Raw genomic sequence first — 17,846 nt, forward strand, 5'->3', positions numbered from 1 at the left:
GGGGGTCCAACAATTTTTTTTGGGGAAATCCCTAATGACGTCACACGTCGTTCAAAACGACGCGTTATGCGGCAAAGCACTTTTTCCAAAATTGGCGGTTTCTCTACCCATCTAATTGACAGGAAGAACAGGTAATTTTAGCGAAAGCTTTGTAGTTTTCTGATGTCGCCGCTGCTATCTGGCTTACTCAGCCAAACTGCAGCTGCAAAATAAGCGTGACTGTCAGGTAATCAAAATCGTTGCTTAAAAAAACAGGGTCCAATTTCTAAAGAACTAAATCTCTTGCTGAAGCGGTAATCCTACTGTTAAGTTGCGCAAAGTCACGAATGCACTTAAGGTGGTAACTGCAGAAGACATAAATTGTGCCTGGCAAGTAACAAATTACCCTAATAACATAACTCGATCTAATGTTTTTGACAAACTATTACGTGTTTGGCGGATCAAAGCAACACAACATTACACGTTTTTAACACTTTTACATTGTTCAAATGCAAAAACAGTTTGATATGTTGCACTTAGTGCAGTTACCACTAAGCAAGAAACTGCTACCAGCGTCCTACTCGGAACGTTACTTTCCGATTGTTAGCGCATAAACCTCCTTATTAAACCCTTGTTACGTCACAAAAAACACGCAGTGGTAAACGGAACGATTTTGGCCTATCTGACATAATCAAAGAACACAATTTTTACTGTTGTTAATTCTCTTGTAAATTTAAATTGTAAACAGCTTGAAGCAAACAAATGTGATAAAACAGTAACATGAATTGGGTACACAAACAATTAAAAAATGTAACTTGTGGGTGTTTCATGCTATCCAGAAAATTCTGGTTATGTACAAACACAGTGCAAAAATCAACTACATCCATTACTGTACTTGCATCAATTTTATTTATAATTTGAAGAAGGGTAAATAACACTGCAGAGATACCTTAAAAGCTCACACTACAGCACTGCATTTTCCCAGATATAAATTGTTGTCATCTGGCAACTCAGAATATTAAAGCTATTCATTTTAGCATGCGAAAATTTAATAATTTAAACTCTTTCACATGGACTTTTCATTTTGTTCTACAAATTCCTTTTCTTTAAAAGTTATTCCATCACCAGGTAGAGGACTTGGTATGAGTGGCGAAATCCATGCAATTGGCCAGTTAATACCAAAAGCTTCTCTCAAATTATTCACAATCCCCAAGTTGTACATTTGTCCCAATTTTTTCATGACTTCTGGAGTGGTGCGTCCCCTGTAAAACAGAAAATAAGTTTATTTAAAGTACAATAATTCAACTATCACTATTTTTGTGTTTATTAACATTTAGCAGTTGCAAAGTTCCTCAATTCCAGGAAATACATGCCATGTTATTAAATATATGTTTGTAAAAGCACACTGGATGTTTTAATATGTGTTTTTTAAATTTCAACTAGAAATGGTTTAAAATATGACCTATTTTAAGGAGGTTATAGAAAAAATGGTGGGGCAACAGGTCCAAACATAGCAACAAACATTTTAAATTTGCATGTTCTACGAACTGTCTAAACTTCATCCAATTTTAACATTGTTTAAAAATGTGACCCATTTAAGAGTTTTAGTGGGATAGCCTGTTGCTGTCAGGTCAAAACACAACAGAATGGCACAATTTACATACTGTATGAAATTCCTTCAAATTGAACAATGTCTAAAATTTGACCAATGTTAGGGGGTTAGTGGGGTACTTAGGGTATATATATGGCAAGAAACGCACAAAAATGAAATAAAATCAGAATGCGTCCCCTTTACAAAAAATAAAAACAGGAAAAGGACCTTAAATTAACCTACTTTATTTGCAACAGGTATTAGTTTGTTATTTGCATTGCTGTAAAACTTGAGTTTCCAACTTACTTTAAAGTGTTTCTCATGTGAAATAGAAGAATAGCTGTTGCATATAGAAAAGAAACAACACACAATGATGTAAACATTGCCATGAGAAATGTTTCACCTTTTGCAATTCCAAACATCCAAGCCAACATTGGCATAAACATTGTCAACAAAGACCTTTAAAACATATATGCCAGATTAGTTTTTAATTTTTACATTTTGACATACAAGAACCTTACATAATATAAATAAGAATAAACAAGCTGCAATTAAACAACATTTAAAAAAACATACTGTGAATTTATGGTGTGGTAAAGTTCAAAGACAAAGTCCATGTTCAGAATATTTGCATACAACAAAGCGATCCACAAATATATGTTCATGTGTAGAAAATATCTCCTGGTTTTATAGCCTACACAGTTTGCACCTATGACACAATGATGGTCTCTAACCAAAACACATTGATCACATGAAAAGCAATGATATGATCTGTGGAAAATTAAAAAAAATGTTTAACCAGATAGTAGTTCATTAGCTGAAAAATAACCTACATAAAAATAACATATTTTTTGATAAGGGTCTGTTTTTGAATTATTTTTGACCATATACATTTTTATGTAACAACAACAGGACAACCATTGCTTTAGAACAGGGGTCACCACATTTTTTTCACTGCTGGCCGGATAAGTTGAATAATGATTTGCGTGGGCCGCATGGTTTACATGACCTAGCGCCGTCTTTCCAAACTTAGCCCTCAAGGCGTTTTTTATACGGGTGCAAAGATTGGCTTTCAACAATCCCATTTAAAATCTGGTGACGCAACAGTTAAACTGTATAGTTGGTGTCATCTTCTGAGCAATGCTTGTATACTATATCACAATCAAAACAAAAAGGCAATGGTTTGCACACAATTAACTAGGGTTGGCAAGCCGGTCAATTGACAGCACTCTATTTGACCGGTCAAATACTATTTTCAATTTTAAAAATCAAATGTGGTAAATTTTATTGGACTTGCTTTTTAGTTGTTGGAGAGGGTAAATTATTTCTAATAGCCCTTAGGCAGAAAAGTTGAGGGCATACTTTTGTAATAATAAGTGCATTTGAAAGCCAATACAGATGTGTTTTGTGCATTACAACTAAATGCCTTAAACAATTAGGGGATATTTTTCATCTGAAATTAAGATCTGATTTATATTAAGGCAAACTTTGCAAGGTTTACAATGCATGAAAAAAACATGGATCACTTCTAGAAGAGTTTTATCTTAATAAAAATCAAGTGTGATATGTAAATGGGGGAATTTAGTTCATTACTACTTACTTGGGCATTTTTGCAAATGTTGCACTTTTGACTAACAGATAAAAAGTAATTTAAAGCAGCTATGTAAACTTGTAGGTCTACAGTACTTTTTTTCTATAATTGATCCAAAAACTGTTTGTAGCTATATATTTGGCTTATAATTGCCCTGCATATATTTTTGTGGATTAATTACAGGTCAGTACTTATTGGAATAAATAATGTATGTACATATCAAGCTTTTGTGTATTCCTTGTTTGTCATGAATGGAGATGTGACAACAGCACAATAAAATAAATTATTGCTTTAAAAAGGATGAACAAGTTTTGCAATTAAATTTCAGTCAAAATAAGACTTCAATCTGATGTATACATGGAATATTATGAGAATCCAGTTTACAAATGTAATTCCTGAATGAAAAATACAGACGCACAGGTGGGGCCAAAGCATGCAATGCAGTCGGAAAAGTCTATCATATAATATAAACTGAACATTTCCCATTTCACAAACAAATTTACATGAGTTGAAACCTTCATTTCCATTACTTGTGGTTTATAAGAAGATTTAACTTACAACTTTTAACTAAAATGCAATTTAATAGTGTGTATAGTATTTGACCGATATTTGACCAATTTGACCGGTCAATTGGCCCGATTTTATTTGACTGCTCAAATATATACCCAACACTACAATTAAGACTTGTAGTCTTGTATGTGATGTAACAAACTGACTTTGGATCAATCCTGGGGGTTGTGCTGTGAAACTAAGTAATATCAATTCTACATATTGAGACAGGAAAACTTTGGTAAGGAGTAGATTAATTTTTAATGTTACAAAGTTATCAATACCATTTGGCAAACCAAAAATGTGGTCGGGCCTGTAGTTTGGTGACCCCTGCTTTAGAACAGAAAACAGAATTTGTTCTGAAATCTTAACAGATACTCAAGTACACCCATGCACCATTATGATGCATTTGGACACTTTAGAAAGCTAAAATTTTTACCTAGGGGGGTAGTTTGCTTCACATTGATAACAAAATCTCCAGCCTTCCTTTAATATACTGGGAAGAACAACTGATCCACTGCCAGGATCAACTACAATAAATTTCCACATTGAAATTAATGCGTTAAAGAGAATCCAAGTACCTGCCAAACACAAATTAATAGTTAGCCAAATAGCCCAAGCCAATGTTTTAATTTTCACTTAAACAAAAACCTTGTTTTGTACACTTGGTTAACATTTCTTTCATTAAAACAACAATATTTCTTATAGTTTTACAATGTTATACATTATACATACCAGCAACTACATGAGCAATCTTATGGGAAGATGAAAATCCTGGTCCATAGATTTTAGGTAAAATTAACAGCAATTCAAAAAAGTAAACAGCAAATACTAAAACAATTATTCCACCAACAATGATCTTTTCGGGTCGTCGTTTTAATATTATTTTTCTCCGTTCTTCCATGTTGCATTCTAGTAAAATGGATACTGTTACCTTTATAATTTAACACTTACAACTTCTTTCAATTTGTATTCATTCACAAACATTTATTTTCTCAATAAAAACAACAATTCAATTGTTTTTTGTTTATGTGCCCTATAGTCACACATACCAAAACGTTTTTTAACAAAAAGCATACTGATTACATTATAGCATACTCATATACTATTATTACATACAGCAGGAGCAGACAAGGAACGTGTTGAATTAAATATCAACTCAAACAGACGTTACACCTAATACTTCTATGGTTTTACGAAGTAAATGTTTTGAATATTTGGTCTTAAATACTAACAGTTTTCATTTTTGCATATCTTTTTTTTATTGTTTAGAAAGTGGTTTTGGAATCAAATCCAACTGTAAATTTGTCCAAACGATTCGCGAAGACTCTGCATCATTTGCATGTGCTCACCGTTTCAAGTAAGTCTGTGCTCTGTTTCCGTGGTGATTTTTATGACTCCGGTGCTCACTCCCACAAAGCGGGAAGATCCCGGCAGCGAAAAGTACAGTGAGGGTTTTGTGAATCGGAACGTCGATGACTATTTTGACAACTAGAACTAGTTAAGCAGTCAGTGACGAGAACCGAAGAGTGGTTGATAAAAATGTACACAGCAGGTGAAATAGCCTCTGTTCTGCATTACAAAGTTTAAAATGTTACAGCGTAAAAAACATGCAGTGAAGTGTCGAGTCGAGTATCAATAAAATTTACATTTTTCAAAAAATATCTACAGTCAAGTAACACCGAATAAACCATCCGTAAAATAAGAAATTACAGATTTAAATAATACCGTAATCATCAACTTCCACTCAAGCATCGCTGATTAGTGGAGCATATCCAGCAAAAGAAAAAGGGAACGACGGCAAACACAGCAAAAGAAAAAGTGTTGTGTGACGTCATGACGACGACGTGACCAATGAGTCAATGACCAAACAAGTAGTAAGCAACAATTTTACGCGAGTTGAGCTTCAATTTTGTATGAGATCATTGCGTCATTCGATGGTGTGTACAGTGACTGAATGTTAAACAAGTATTATAAGACCGGTGTAGCTCAAAAAAGTTACTTGCGTTGCCGGACGAGATGTTAACTTTGACTGTTTTGCGACTAATCTTTATCCACAAACAAGACTGTCTTGACACTGAAAGTTATGTCCATTTGTAATTAGTTTAATTGGACTAATTTATTTTTAAACATGTAATGTTCTGTATTATTATTATCCTCAGTGGATGGGGGCCAGATTGGAAAGAATGGCCTGCGCAATATTTTGGATTTCCCCTTGTAATCCGCGCAAATTTAGGCTTTTTACGTGTAATCCGCGCAAAAAAATGTTGTCCGCGCAACTTAGCACAGCTTTCGTAGGTAACTATAATAAACTTTCTTTAAAATTTATATTTTCGTTGAACAATGAAGTTCTATGTCGTCACAAGCCTTATTTCGCGGACAATCCACGTAAATCAGTCAAGCGCATCGAAACTTACCGATCGTCACGCTTGAAATAACATGTCTATTTCGCTACCGTAGTCGTTAAAAGTACATTTATCTGTATTTTTAGGACGTAGTTTGACAATTAAAGTGACTTTTGCGTAGGCAAGTTAAATGAAATAATGTATTCTGTATGACAAATCATTAAAAATAGTTAGGAGCAGTTTGGCAACCATAAAATATCCCCACAAAACAAATCAGCAAAATGTTTGAATCGTTATGAAAATGAAAAATTGTAGAATCTAGCAGAACAGCTGCGTGCGCAATAGGGCAAAACTGAAGATTCGTCGTGTTTATTACTTTATTTAGTTGTTCATTTTGTCGGCTGGATAGTCTTGCAAGCGTTACATACAAATTGCGTTAATCGTTAAATCCACCTGTCAAGTAAAAGTCTATCAATCCGCGCAGAAAATTGTAATTCCGCGCAAAAATCCGCGCAATTATTTTGACGAAAAAAATATCCTCCGCGCAAAAATAAAACTTTCCAATCTGGGATGGGGGCACTGTTTAACTATTTAATCTGCCATCGAATTGCATGCTTGATGGACCATTTGATTTCTGGTTTATTTTCTATTGTTAGAAAGTTGGCAACTTTTATTTAGTTTAGGCCATTAGATTCTATTGGATTGGATTCTGGAACAATGCTGCTTAACTTACTAGCTCAGAGCATCACGTAGTTGATACATAGTATTTTATTCTTTGAAACTTACAGGGTGCCTTGATATAAGGCATATGGCGAAAGTTTTAAACCTAAGAATATTATGTAGTGGACAATAGGCAATCATGTCTGTTATATCATCTTCAGAGGAAGAAAGGGAAGGACTTACCAGTTCCATACCTGAAGCTATAAATCATGACACCCATAAAGGTCACTTTCCTAACTCAATCGTAACTCACAGTCTCGAAGAAAGCAGCATTCGATCTGGGACTACCACTGGAAATTCATCTCCCAGTTTACATCCTGGAACAAGCAGTAAAGCTGAAACAGATTCTATTGGTAGTGCCACAAGCATATTGTATGGACCCAGATCTTCACCTCTCAGCAGGCCATCCACTTCCTCCATTGCTAGATACAGCTTTGATGCAGATGATGAAATATTAGTTGGTGATGAAAGAGAGCTGCACGAGTCATGCAAAACTGGCCATGTAGAGGTAGTTGAAAGACTTGTCAAATCTGGTGTAGATGTAAACTGCAGAAACAAACACGACAGAACACCTATGCTATGGGCTTCAGGAAATGGGCATTTAGAAATTGTGCAAGTTTTGCTTGATGAAGGGGCTGCTATAGACCTAACTGATAAGTTTGGCATGGATGCATTGCTTTGGGCAGCTTGGTTTGGACACAAATCATGTTTTGAACATTTGTTACGAGTTGGATTTAATGTGAATGCTCGGAATAAGCATGGTTTTACATGGCTTCATTGTGCAGCACAAAATAACCACAAGGAAATTGTTGAAGTGTTAACAGAAGAAATGCAGGATTTTGATAGAAATGCTGTGGATGATAGCGGAAAGACAAGCCTGCACATAGCGTGTACATATGGCAGAACCAATTTAGTGAAAAGACTTTTGGATCTTGGTTGTGATGCTTGTTTGAAAGATAAGTCTGGAAATACTGCATTACACATTGCCGCTAAGCATGGTTTTCATGAAGTTGTGCCATTTCTTGTGAAAGTATGTAAAATTGATGAAGTTAATGCAGATAAAAAGACAGCTCTTCATGTGGCCGCTGAAGAAGGAAAAGCAAAAGTTTGTGAGGAGCTGTTAGGCCACAATGCAGATGTAAATGTAGAAACTGAAGATGAGATGTGTCCATTGCACTTTGCTGTTAGAGATGGCCAAGCAGAGGCAGCTCATGTGTTGATTGATCATGATGCTGATATTGATGCTGGAAACAAACATAATCAAACACCATTGCATTTTGCTGTCATGATCAGCAATCTTGAACTTACAAACTTACTCATAAATGCTGGTGCCAACACTAGTGTGGCTGATGCAAGAAATGAAACAGTTCTGCACATTGCTGCTGAAAATGGCCAGGCTGATATTACACAGTCCCTATTACTTGCCAACGCAAGTACTACCATGGTAGATCACAAGGGCAAAACACCCTTAGATGTTGCCTCCAGAGGAAACTATATTACGATTGTGGACATGATTATAAAAGCTGAAAGGTATCGGCACTATGTAAAGTTGTCTGAAAATAATGAGTTGCCATTCCAAAATATGAACAACTTAACTTTTAAACCTGACACTCAGCCCTCAACACAGCATTTTCGAATGTTGCTATTTCGTTTAGCAACAAAATATTTAAAAACAATTGAATGGAAGCAATTGGCTTTTTATTGGGGGTTTACAGACAAACAGTTATCTGCAATTGAGGAACAATTTACAGGAAGCAAAAGCTATCGTGAGCATGGACACAGAATGTTGTTGATTTGGCTGCATGGATGTAGCTATAAAAGTGAACATAATCCAGTGAAGGGTCTGTATGAAGGTCTGTTGGGAATTCAGAAGGCAGAATTAGCTGAAACAATGCGCTTGAAAGCAAGTGAGATGCCAGAAAACAAGAACTGCTCCATTTCATAACAAATAAAATCTGGATTTGATTAAAGTCATTTTGTAAATATCATGTGTTGAGGTGTTGTGTAGCCATATATTGTTATCAATCCTCGTAACATGTTTTATTGGACCATAGCTTGCATGAACAAAGTGCTTCCTGTTTTTTGTAGTCTTTTAATTTGCACAATCAGAAATGAACTTAAATGCAGTGTGTTGTTGCTACAGAACTTCTTTTATGTACTTGCATTTGTTTTGTTTTTTTGTTGATTATAAATATTTCATTAAACAAACAAAAGTCTGGGTATTATAATAACTTTGCACAAATCCTAATCCCAGGTGAAAAATGTGGTGCTTTGCCCTCCTGTGCATGTCTTCTTTTGGGTTGCCTCCTTGTGTCTGACAATTTTATGGTTGCGTTATGACTGATAAAATATTTTATACTTCCATATTGCTGTATGGTACTTTTCTTTTAGTGCTTGTAGTTAACTTTATTTATTCATATAGAATGCAGGTGTACATTTTTTATATGTTCATATTTTGAAGCTTTTATATTTTTTATGAGTTTTTATACATCCACCTGAGTTTTTTTGTTTATTCAATGAAAGTGATATGTGCTGTACATCCAAAGTTGCATCGTAAGCATAAACACACTATTTGCCAAAGCCTTTCATTATGTTGCAGTAAATAATTACTTACAAATACTGTTGACATAATGCTTTCGTGTTTGCCAACATCAGGCTCGTAATGCCAGTATAAGTTTGCTTTGTTCAAATGTAAGTGCTCATGTCGCAATATTCTTTTTATTTGAAGCTTTTCATCTCCTTGTTATGCCACATTTGCTTTTACTCAATATGCATATGCTTACTAGTACATGTAAATTTTGTACACAGACCAACATGTATTTTGTCTTGTGCATTATATTGCTGTAACTGATCTTGCAGTTTATGTACTCATGCTTCACATTTATTTGCAGATCAAGTTTCTGATTAGTATATGTTACTTAAAAATTGTTTAATATGGATCACAGCAATCATATGATGGATATGCCAAATATGAACTCCACAATGCCTCCAATGAGTGATATGAATTCAACAATGGACATGGGCCATTCGGGACACACCGGAGGCACAGAACATTCTGTAATTATTTGTGTCAATGAATTTGAAATTTGTTATTAGGCTGTTAAACTAACATATAATGTAAATCCAATTGTCACAATGTCCTGAAGGCAAATGATAGCTACCAATCACCATGAAACAAATAACTCACACACCTTAAGTAAGCACTTGAGGAATGCCTGAAAAATGTCTGGCTTACAACTTTTACTGAGAATTGGGCCTTTTCAGCATTTAAACATGAAGGAATTTAAATTCCAGAAAGCACAGTTACCTTTCATTTTTATTTGCGTCTAAAACTGTAAACGACCAAGCTTTGTGGAACACATACCGTGAAAATCAAGATTATTGTTGGATTGCCTCTTTGTTTTAAAGTACATTGTTTTTTACAGAAATAGTAACAGTGGGGGATTTGTACTGTGTTTATTCCTTTTTAGTAAGTTGAGATTAATACAATTTAAAGACAAATACTTTTTGGGCATCCTGTATGACTGATGTCTGTGTAATGTAAAACAGGGACATGTAAGGGATTGCATGTGATTTCCTGGGCATTAAGAAGGAAATTCACTGACTCATAAGATGGATGTAAATATATTTGGTCTGAGTGGATTAGTAATTCATATGCCTATTTTCAACAAAGGGCACAAAGAAATAATACTTCTTCTTTTACACGCTTACATGTTCGTCCAAATTTTACAAGCTACATCTAAATTCTATTTGTTTTAGATGACTTTTTACTTTGGAGTTAAAAATGTTCCAATATTGTTTCAAGAATGGACAGTCAATTCAACTGGAGGTATTGTTGCTTTTGTTGAAATATACATACTCACCTTTTGTCATCTAACAATTACTTTGTACTTCATTGTAGGGATGGTTGGTGCTTGCATTGCTGTTTGTATCGTTGCTATGTTATATGAAGGCCTCAAAGTACTAAGAGAAACACTTTTGAAAAGACACATTGCAAAGGGAAAAATGGCTGCAGCATTTTCTAATGGCCAAGGAGATCATTATGTTGGGCATTCACATTCATTAAAGTAAGTGTACACAGAAAAATTTGACTCTTTTACTCAAAATCTCCTCCTTTAAATATCATTCATACAGTTGATCAAAGAACACTAATTTATGGTAAATTGTACAAGATTATATTAAGTAAGAAATATATTCTCAAGTTTTATGTGTGCCTCTGACCCATGTATGACTACATCAACTAAAATTCAGATCAATCCCTAGAATAAATACTCACTTTCCCATTAATTAAACAAAATGTGTACTTAATGAATTGCCCTTTGCTTTATGTGAGCAAGCTCAACACCTGTATCATGATTGAACGTTATATCATAAGGCAACAAGTAACAGCAAATTTTTTTCAAGCTAGTCAAATCCTTGAAATTGTTTTCATCTCTGGTCACAAGTTCAATAAATCTTTTCAAAAGTGTCACATAAAAAAGTTAAGAATCACTGGCATAAAACCATCTGTAATGCAAAACATACAAAAAGATCAAAGTAAAATATAATGTAATGACATGTATTGATAATGCATTCCAGTGCAAATTTTGTTCCACTGTAGTTTTGCAATATAAACTTCTGACCTAGTCCATCTACTAGTTGACCTAAAATAAACTTAAAACTTTGGATATTTAATAAAAGCTAAAAAAAACGTTACAGTTTTAAAACTGTGGTAGTCCGGAAACTGACTGTTATGTCACAAGCGCCACACAAAGTGACGTTAATGAACGTGATTGGCATGTTTTACCACCTTAACAGTAACTAACCAGTGGTCACCTTTTAGTGGGCGCTTAGTTGTGCACTGTTATCAAATATTTACATCTGTGTTGGGACCTGTTTTACTGTTTGCAGAAACAAATATGTCAATAAATTCTCAGGTGTATAGACCACTGTAACTTTAGGATTAAAGTATAGATTGGTTCCAACAAAAAATATGATTTAGGCTATGGTATGTGGTAAATCGAAGTGATTTGACATTGTGCATGCTGAAGGCGATAGCGGTAAAACTACCCCTCTAGTTACGTTTTCCACGACAGTAAAATATTTAGGCATTGAACAATTGACGAAGAGAATTTATTATTGTGGAAGAGGCTACATTGTATTCAACTGTGTTTTTATTGCAGACAAACAATGTGTTCCTCGTCACACTGGCTACAAACCCTTCTACATCTGGTACAAGTTACAATAAGCTATGCTCTTATGTTGATATTTATGTCATACAACGGGTATCTCGCTATCGCAATAATTGTGGGCGCAGGACTCGGTTATTTTTTCTTTGGTTGGAAAAAAGCGGTTATAGTGGACATAAATGAACACTGTCACTGACATCGTGGTTTAGCATTTTCGTACTAATTTCCAATTCATTTTTTAAGTAAATATTTTTGCTTACTAGTTGAGATTAATCCTCTACGTTAAAGTATTATCAGCGTTTTATTCACTACCCAGCCCGACTGGTGTGTCGTTTCCATTCCTATACACCTTTTCTGTTTTTTCGTTTGTGAAATAACATCAAAGTATGTCGATCGCCTGTGCAATGGAGAAAAAGATTATCGTTTTGAAATACTTTTATGGATTACAACGAAATTTAAGCAAACAGGTAGCTCAGACCATCCAAGCCCGATAAGTATGCGGTTTTGAAATTTTTCTTTAATTACCAGCGGCGATGAGCCCTTCTACATTTTGTGTGACTGTTGTTTTTATTGCCAAGTGCAATTATTTATTTCATTAATTTTTTTAAGCCAGCACATACATCGTTTACATACTGATATATGGCAAAGTTTGAATCAAACTATGCTTTGCTCAATTCAAAATTGTACTCGCATGATTGTTTTCGAAACATTTTTATAAGTTTTTCTGTCAATTGAAGGGTTAGTCAAAAAGAGTGTGGCCTGGTAAACTATCATATAAACCGGGCCTCACTAACTTACATCCAGCAACAGCAGTGAAGTATATCAGCAATTATATCATGTATTATTCAATATTTGTTGCGGCCTTTTGTTTTATACCCGTTATGCAAACCGGTGCGCTGTTGCCGAATGCGGTAACACACATGCCGGACCTTTCCGAGATAATTGTCTCAAGTGGTTTTGCCAACATGTGATGTCGTTTGAAATAACTTTATCTCATTGTTTTGTTTTCACTTGAGCGAGTATATATGAAGCACCCGCCCATTAAAAAACTGTTGTTGCAACAAAATCTTTTTCAAATTCCTGACTTTGTCCTTTTTAATATCTGTTTTTCCTTACTGCGCTAACTATTGTCAAACAAAATTCTACCGCCGTTTTAATTATCTTGTCACTTTACTTCTTGGGAACAATACTGAAGAAAAGTGGAAAAAAATTGCAAATAATATTTGTAAGTATAGACTTGTGATAATTAAGTGAAGCTTTTTTTCTATGATGTGAAAAATATTTGACAATGTGATTGAATGAATACAGCTTATTATGCATTGTTTACAAATTTAGCGCATGGGAATGAGTCGATGAAAATTTTGGAAAAGGCTGTAGCTAATGGCATACTAAAAGATGTGGAGTTGGCTAACAGGCCGTTACTATATTTCGGTAAAGTTTGGTTAGGCAAGTCCTGTCCATTAATCCCGACCAGAAGACTGATGCTTAAAAGTACAGGCAGGTGTCATGAGTTATTGCTTGTCACTAGTAGGGATGGGCCGAGCCGAGCCAGAACCCGAGTACTCGGTACCGAGCATCGCTGTTTTTAATGCTCGGTGCTCGGCCGAGCAGTTGCACAAACTGACCCGAGCGTTAAATTTGCATATTTATGCCCTGCTAGCATACGTAACTAGCGTTCTAAAGGGTGTCTATTAACAAAAACGAAAGATTTTTCAAATGTACTAGATGGTGGAAAACACGAACTTTGTGGACATGTACAGCTTAATAAAACACCGCCCCGGTGACGTAAGAGACCTTGTAGAGCTAAAACGTAGAAAGGGGATTTTTTTTGTGACGTCACAATGCACCGAGCGTGCTCGGCCGAGCACCGAGCATTAAAGTGAGATGCTCGGTGCTCGACCAAACAGAACATTTGCAGTTTTGGCACATCCCTAGTCACTAGCATTGCAGCTTTACGTAATAATTTTATGACGCGACTTCGACATTTTACAACAGTAATTCGCAGAAAACGTTTTTTTTGTTTCATTTCCACTATACTCTTCAACATTATCAGATTTCAAAACTAACAGGGAAAATCACATTTAAAGGCACGCTTGTTTGTAATAACCTGTATGTGTATACTATCTGTTCAGTAACATTAAAATTCAAAGAATCTGCACAGCAGGGAGACGACTTCCACATCCACATTTTAAAGCTTTTTTGACTCAGTGTATTTCCGATGCCGCAGCGCAGGGCCAGAGAATTGTTTTTTTAACATAAAGCCACATTGCTGACTTTGTAGCGTTTTACGGGTCTAGTTTTAAGGAAATACTGTAACATAGGCTACCTGGATTTCAATTGTGCGAAAATGTACGAATGTTATCGGTTGGAGCTATTAGTTTGGATTTCATTGTTTGTAATATTATTGTAACGTTATTCACCTAAAACATCCCCCCTATTTGGATTAAAATTGCGACATTGTCCAACGTTGTGAAGTAAGCTTTTTTTGTATAGTTTTGGCAATGCATGTTTTTTCAACATCGTGAAACCAAGCTCGGCGGACTACTTTGTCTGTCCGAGTGTGTTCTCTATTCCTGTCATGCTGGTGTTAGTGCCGCTGATATTTCTGGTATTGCGTAAAACAAAACAAAATGTATAAATTGTTGACGTAATAACATGGTGTTTGCGTAATTAGTTAGTAGACTTGATGAATGAATAAATTGGTTTTGCGAATTAGGAGTTTGCTACTTTAATAAACTTCGATTGAAAACAAGTACCAATCTTCTGTGTTGTTTTCTTTACTGTTCTTGTTGTCATTTACATGATATGTGGAGGTAAAAAAACAATGCAAAAAAATGCAGCTTTCAAATTACTGCAATGGTCAGGTATGCATTTTCTTCTTTTTTGCTTTGCTTTGGTGAACGTGAAAACTGTACGTTTCCGGTTTGACGTTAATTTCACCCACGAATAGCTCAGCCTGTGCCCATCCAGCATGCTTTCCCCAAATTGATCGGAAAAAATCTCCTGGTAAAACAAAACAGTCAAATGTGAAATAATGCAAAAAAAACAAAGCGTTATATCTAAGCAACCCGGTCTCTCAAGCATTCCCATGTGGTAAATGCCAAAATTCAATAAATGAGTATGCTGTGATCGCTAGACTGCATGATCAGCTTCAGGGTTGATACCACTTATGAATGTATGATCATCTAAATTCTAAGCTGATCAATGGTCGACCAAGCGATCTCCAACTACGGAGCTGGCATGTGCAGAATACGAGACCGGCAATGGTGTTTGCGTTTCGGCTTTCGACGGGCTGCACCACCGAGCCTGTGTAGCTTAGTTGGCAGAGCGGGGATCCCGAAATGGACTTAGCCGTGCGTTCGAACCCCACCGCAGTCGCAAAGGGTTTTAATTTGCTCTTTATTTTGTTTTGACGACCCGCTTTGCATTTTGCTACATGAAACTATAACGATATAGCGGGGTTGCTTTTGGTGGTTTCTTCTCCTGTAAAACCCCATCATCTTTCATAACATGGGTGATTATCTTCTTGGGCCCGCACGACTGTTCCCAACAATGGCTTCCACAAGTCGTGATAAACTCACAGTGCGCCAAACTCACTTCCCAGTGAGCTAAAAGTAAGTTTTTTGCTCCCCTGTGCAATAACGTGGATGCCAGACATTGCTTGCATTGACTTTTTCACAACACAAAAATGTCTGACCTTCAATGTGTGTGTGATCTTACTTTTACGACCAACAAAAATCAAATCAATTTCACTTCACTTGGGTCAGTCAGTATGTGTCGAATATTCATTGAAAAGAATTTTCAACACATTGTGTTGACCAAATTATACAAAAAGAAAAGTAAAATACTTTCTTTCTAATCGAACATATTAGGCCAGGTGTGAAATAACTAGTTGTAAAGAAACTTACCAATCTGTCTGTAGGCATTTGGAGTGAGAGATTTTGCAGCAACTTTGTAGGCATAGTCACGATTAGCAATTTGTCGAACATGTGTATCAACTGGTACAGCCTCTGGTTTATCCAGTGCCATCAAACACACACAATCTGCAACCTAAAAACAACTGCTGTTACAACTAGTTGTTTAGTTACACCCACCAGGTTCCTTTGGGTTAAAACAATGCAATGACACTTTAGTTTCTTGCTTTGGCAAACACATGGGCAGAGACAGGGTGGAACCCACAACTTATTAGAACAAGACATGCATCAATCACTGGGCCATCTCAATGGCTAACATCTTGTTGACACTTATAATCATTTCTTTTTAAATCAACATCCAGCTCCTATATATGAAGGTTAAGTGTGCAAAATTAAGGTAGTGTTATTCTGGGTGGTATGATTTCTCCATCAACCTTGTGTCCCACTCCTGGTAGTTGTACCAGTTTCTCACTCGCTGTTTCATAATTGTCACTTCGTAAAGACATCATCCACTTTTCACCTCCATTGTTTAGGACCTGACAAAACACTATAAATCATCTAAAATTAGGTGCATAAAATATATACCTTTTTAGCACACTTTACTATAAATTCAGCTCGGTATCCAAATCCAAGATTCCGTAATTTAGGAATGTTTTCGTCTCTACTTAAAGTTTGGAGGTCAGGAAAATCATGTAATATTTTTCCCTCACACTCGAATAACTAAAAAAATATTCAACCATTACAAATTCTTATTTGCCTTGTTTTATCCTGTATGGCTATTGGATTTGTATTTCTTACCGTTATCAATAATTTGTTAGTTTGTATTAAACCAATTAAACTTATATTACCTATATTTTATTTTTATTTTATCAGTAGGTAAATATACATCTACCTTATCACCAAATTGATTGCACAGTTTTTCCACGAGTGGGACAATTCTATAAATAGAATTATTGACAGAGCACAAAAAAGAAATTAAAGTTTCCACTGGGTCTTGTCGAAGTACATGGATGCCTTGGGATGAATTACCAGTCTTCAAAAATCTTCTACAAATGATTGAAATTTTTTGTTTCTGTTTAAACACACACAATACAATAAATAGGTAGAATAGTTACAAACATACTTATCCTTCAAAATCCATTCTGATAGAAGATCACTCCAGCAAACATTGATTTGCAGATAATCTTCAAGCAATGCTTGTTCAGCCTCTCCACAGTTACATTTACGGTGGCTTAGTTTATTTAAATGACCTGATAATGAGGATAAACTTCTGATGTCATTGATTGTTAGAGATTGTTTTCTTTTACCTTACAAAAGAAATCCAAAGTAAGACGAGCTTGCTTTCATTCTGTTTAACATGAAAATATTACCAGGCAGATTAGAGGAGGTTGCTGACCAGTGGGGACATGCCAGAACTTTATAGTTGATGCAGTGTTCCTTCTGATAAAGAAGCCATACTCGATGTGAAAAAACTCCAATGAGCAGATTTTCATCAACACACCTCCACCTTGAGTATGTAAACATAGATGTTTACATTTCTTTTGTATTCAGTCCCAGCAGAAGTATAATGGCAATTACATATATGCATGCAACAAAAAATCCAAACTACCTTCCATAACATAATCCAAACAGTCAGAAGCCGTGTCAAAAAATCTTCACCACAAATAAACAAGCAAAATATTCTATACAACAATTGCATCTTACCTGAAAGATTGACCACATGTTAAATTTAGTTTCAGCTGAAATTGTTTGTTGCGGCATGAAATTTTTTTCATGTTTTGATGTTTTGTACAGGAAATACCATGCACTTCTTCTACAGGGGAAACACCTACGAAGCGCTTGGAGTGAGCGGTCCATAAACAGTGTTTACCAGAAATGTATTCAGAACAGAAAAAATAATAGTTGATTTAAATTTTTATTCTAACAAACATTAGTTTATAATTTATGTGCACAAAAAAGTTGGGTTTAATTGAACCAACGTTCTTTTTT

At 35.4% G+C, this 17,846-nt stretch overlaps 4 protein-coding genes across 6 annotated transcripts; 2 read left to right on the plus strand and 2 right to left on the minus strand.

Moving 5' to 3' along the window:
- Window positions 1-683: 683 nt before the first annotated feature.
- On the minus strand, window positions 684-5,301 carry LOC145204094 (putative palmitoyltransferase ZDHHC24). Of its 2 annotated transcripts, none has more exons than XM_080076520.1 (6): window positions 5,063-5,301; window positions 4,446-4,622; window positions 4,150-4,291; window positions 2,147-2,341; window positions 1,877-2,029; window positions 684-1,241 (listed from the first exon to the last, which is right to left on the minus strand). In XM_080076520.1, the coding sequence occupies exons 2-6, from the start codon at window positions 4,612-4,614 to the stop codon at window positions 1,046-1,048; spliced, it is 855 nt and encodes a 284-aa protein (XP_079932646.1). In that variant the 5' UTR covers window positions 4,615-4,622; window positions 5,063-5,301; the 3' UTR covers window positions 684-1,045. The 2 variants fall into 2 exon arrangements, with proteins under 2 accessions (XP_079932646.1, XP_079932647.1); XM_080076521.1 differs by lacking the exon at window positions 5,063-5,301 and adding an exon at window positions 4,946-5,017.
- A 1,444-nt stretch (window positions 5,302-6,745) lies between these two features.
- LOC145204092 (uncharacterized) lies at window positions 6,746-9,667 on the plus strand. Its single transcript, XM_080076517.1, has one exon. It carries the CDS (start codon window positions 6,915-6,917, stop codon window positions 8,718-8,720), a length of 1,806 nt encoding a protein of 601 aa, XP_079932643.1. The 5' UTR covers window positions 6,746-6,914; the 3' UTR covers window positions 8,721-9,667.
- LOC145204095 (high affinity copper uptake protein 1-like) lies at window positions 9,641-13,273 on the plus strand. Its single transcript, XM_080076522.1, has 4 exons — window positions 9,641-9,832; window positions 10,535-10,604; window positions 10,677-10,842; window positions 11,938-13,273. The coding sequence occupies exons 1-4, from the start codon at window positions 9,710-9,712 to the stop codon at window positions 12,137-12,139; spliced, it is 561 nt and encodes a 186-aa protein (XP_079932648.1). The 5' UTR covers window positions 9,641-9,709; the 3' UTR covers window positions 12,140-13,273.
- A 1,431-nt stretch (window positions 13,274-14,704) lies between these two features.
- On the minus strand, window positions 14,705-17,724 carry LOC145204093 (N-glycosylase/DNA lyase-like). Of its 2 annotated transcripts, none has more exons than XM_080076519.1 (8): window positions 17,562-17,724; window positions 17,228-17,364; window positions 16,981-17,107; window positions 16,750-16,903; window positions 16,443-16,577; window positions 16,292-16,393; window positions 15,852-15,993; window positions 14,705-14,946 (listed from the first exon to the last, which is right to left on the minus strand). In XM_080076519.1, exons 1-8 carry the CDS (start codon window positions 17,630-17,632, stop codon window positions 14,804-14,806), a joined length of 1,011 nt encoding a protein of 336 aa, XP_079932645.1. In that variant the 5' UTR covers window positions 17,633-17,724; the 3' UTR covers window positions 14,705-14,803. The 2 variants fall into 2 exon arrangements, with proteins under 2 accessions (XP_079932645.1, XP_079932644.1); XM_080076518.1 differs by having other exon boundaries at window positions 16,981-17,164.
- Between the last annotated feature and the right edge of the window lie 122 nt (window positions 17,725-17,846).

This window comes from Phallusia mammillata, chromosome 8 (genome assembly GCF_965637545.1).
Source record: "Phallusia mammillata chromosome 8, kaPhaMamm4.hap1.1, whole genome shotgun sequence".
In the NCBI taxonomy this organism is placed as follows: domain Eukaryota; kingdom Metazoa; phylum Chordata; class Ascidiacea; order Phlebobranchia; family Ascidiidae; genus Phallusia; species Phallusia mammillata.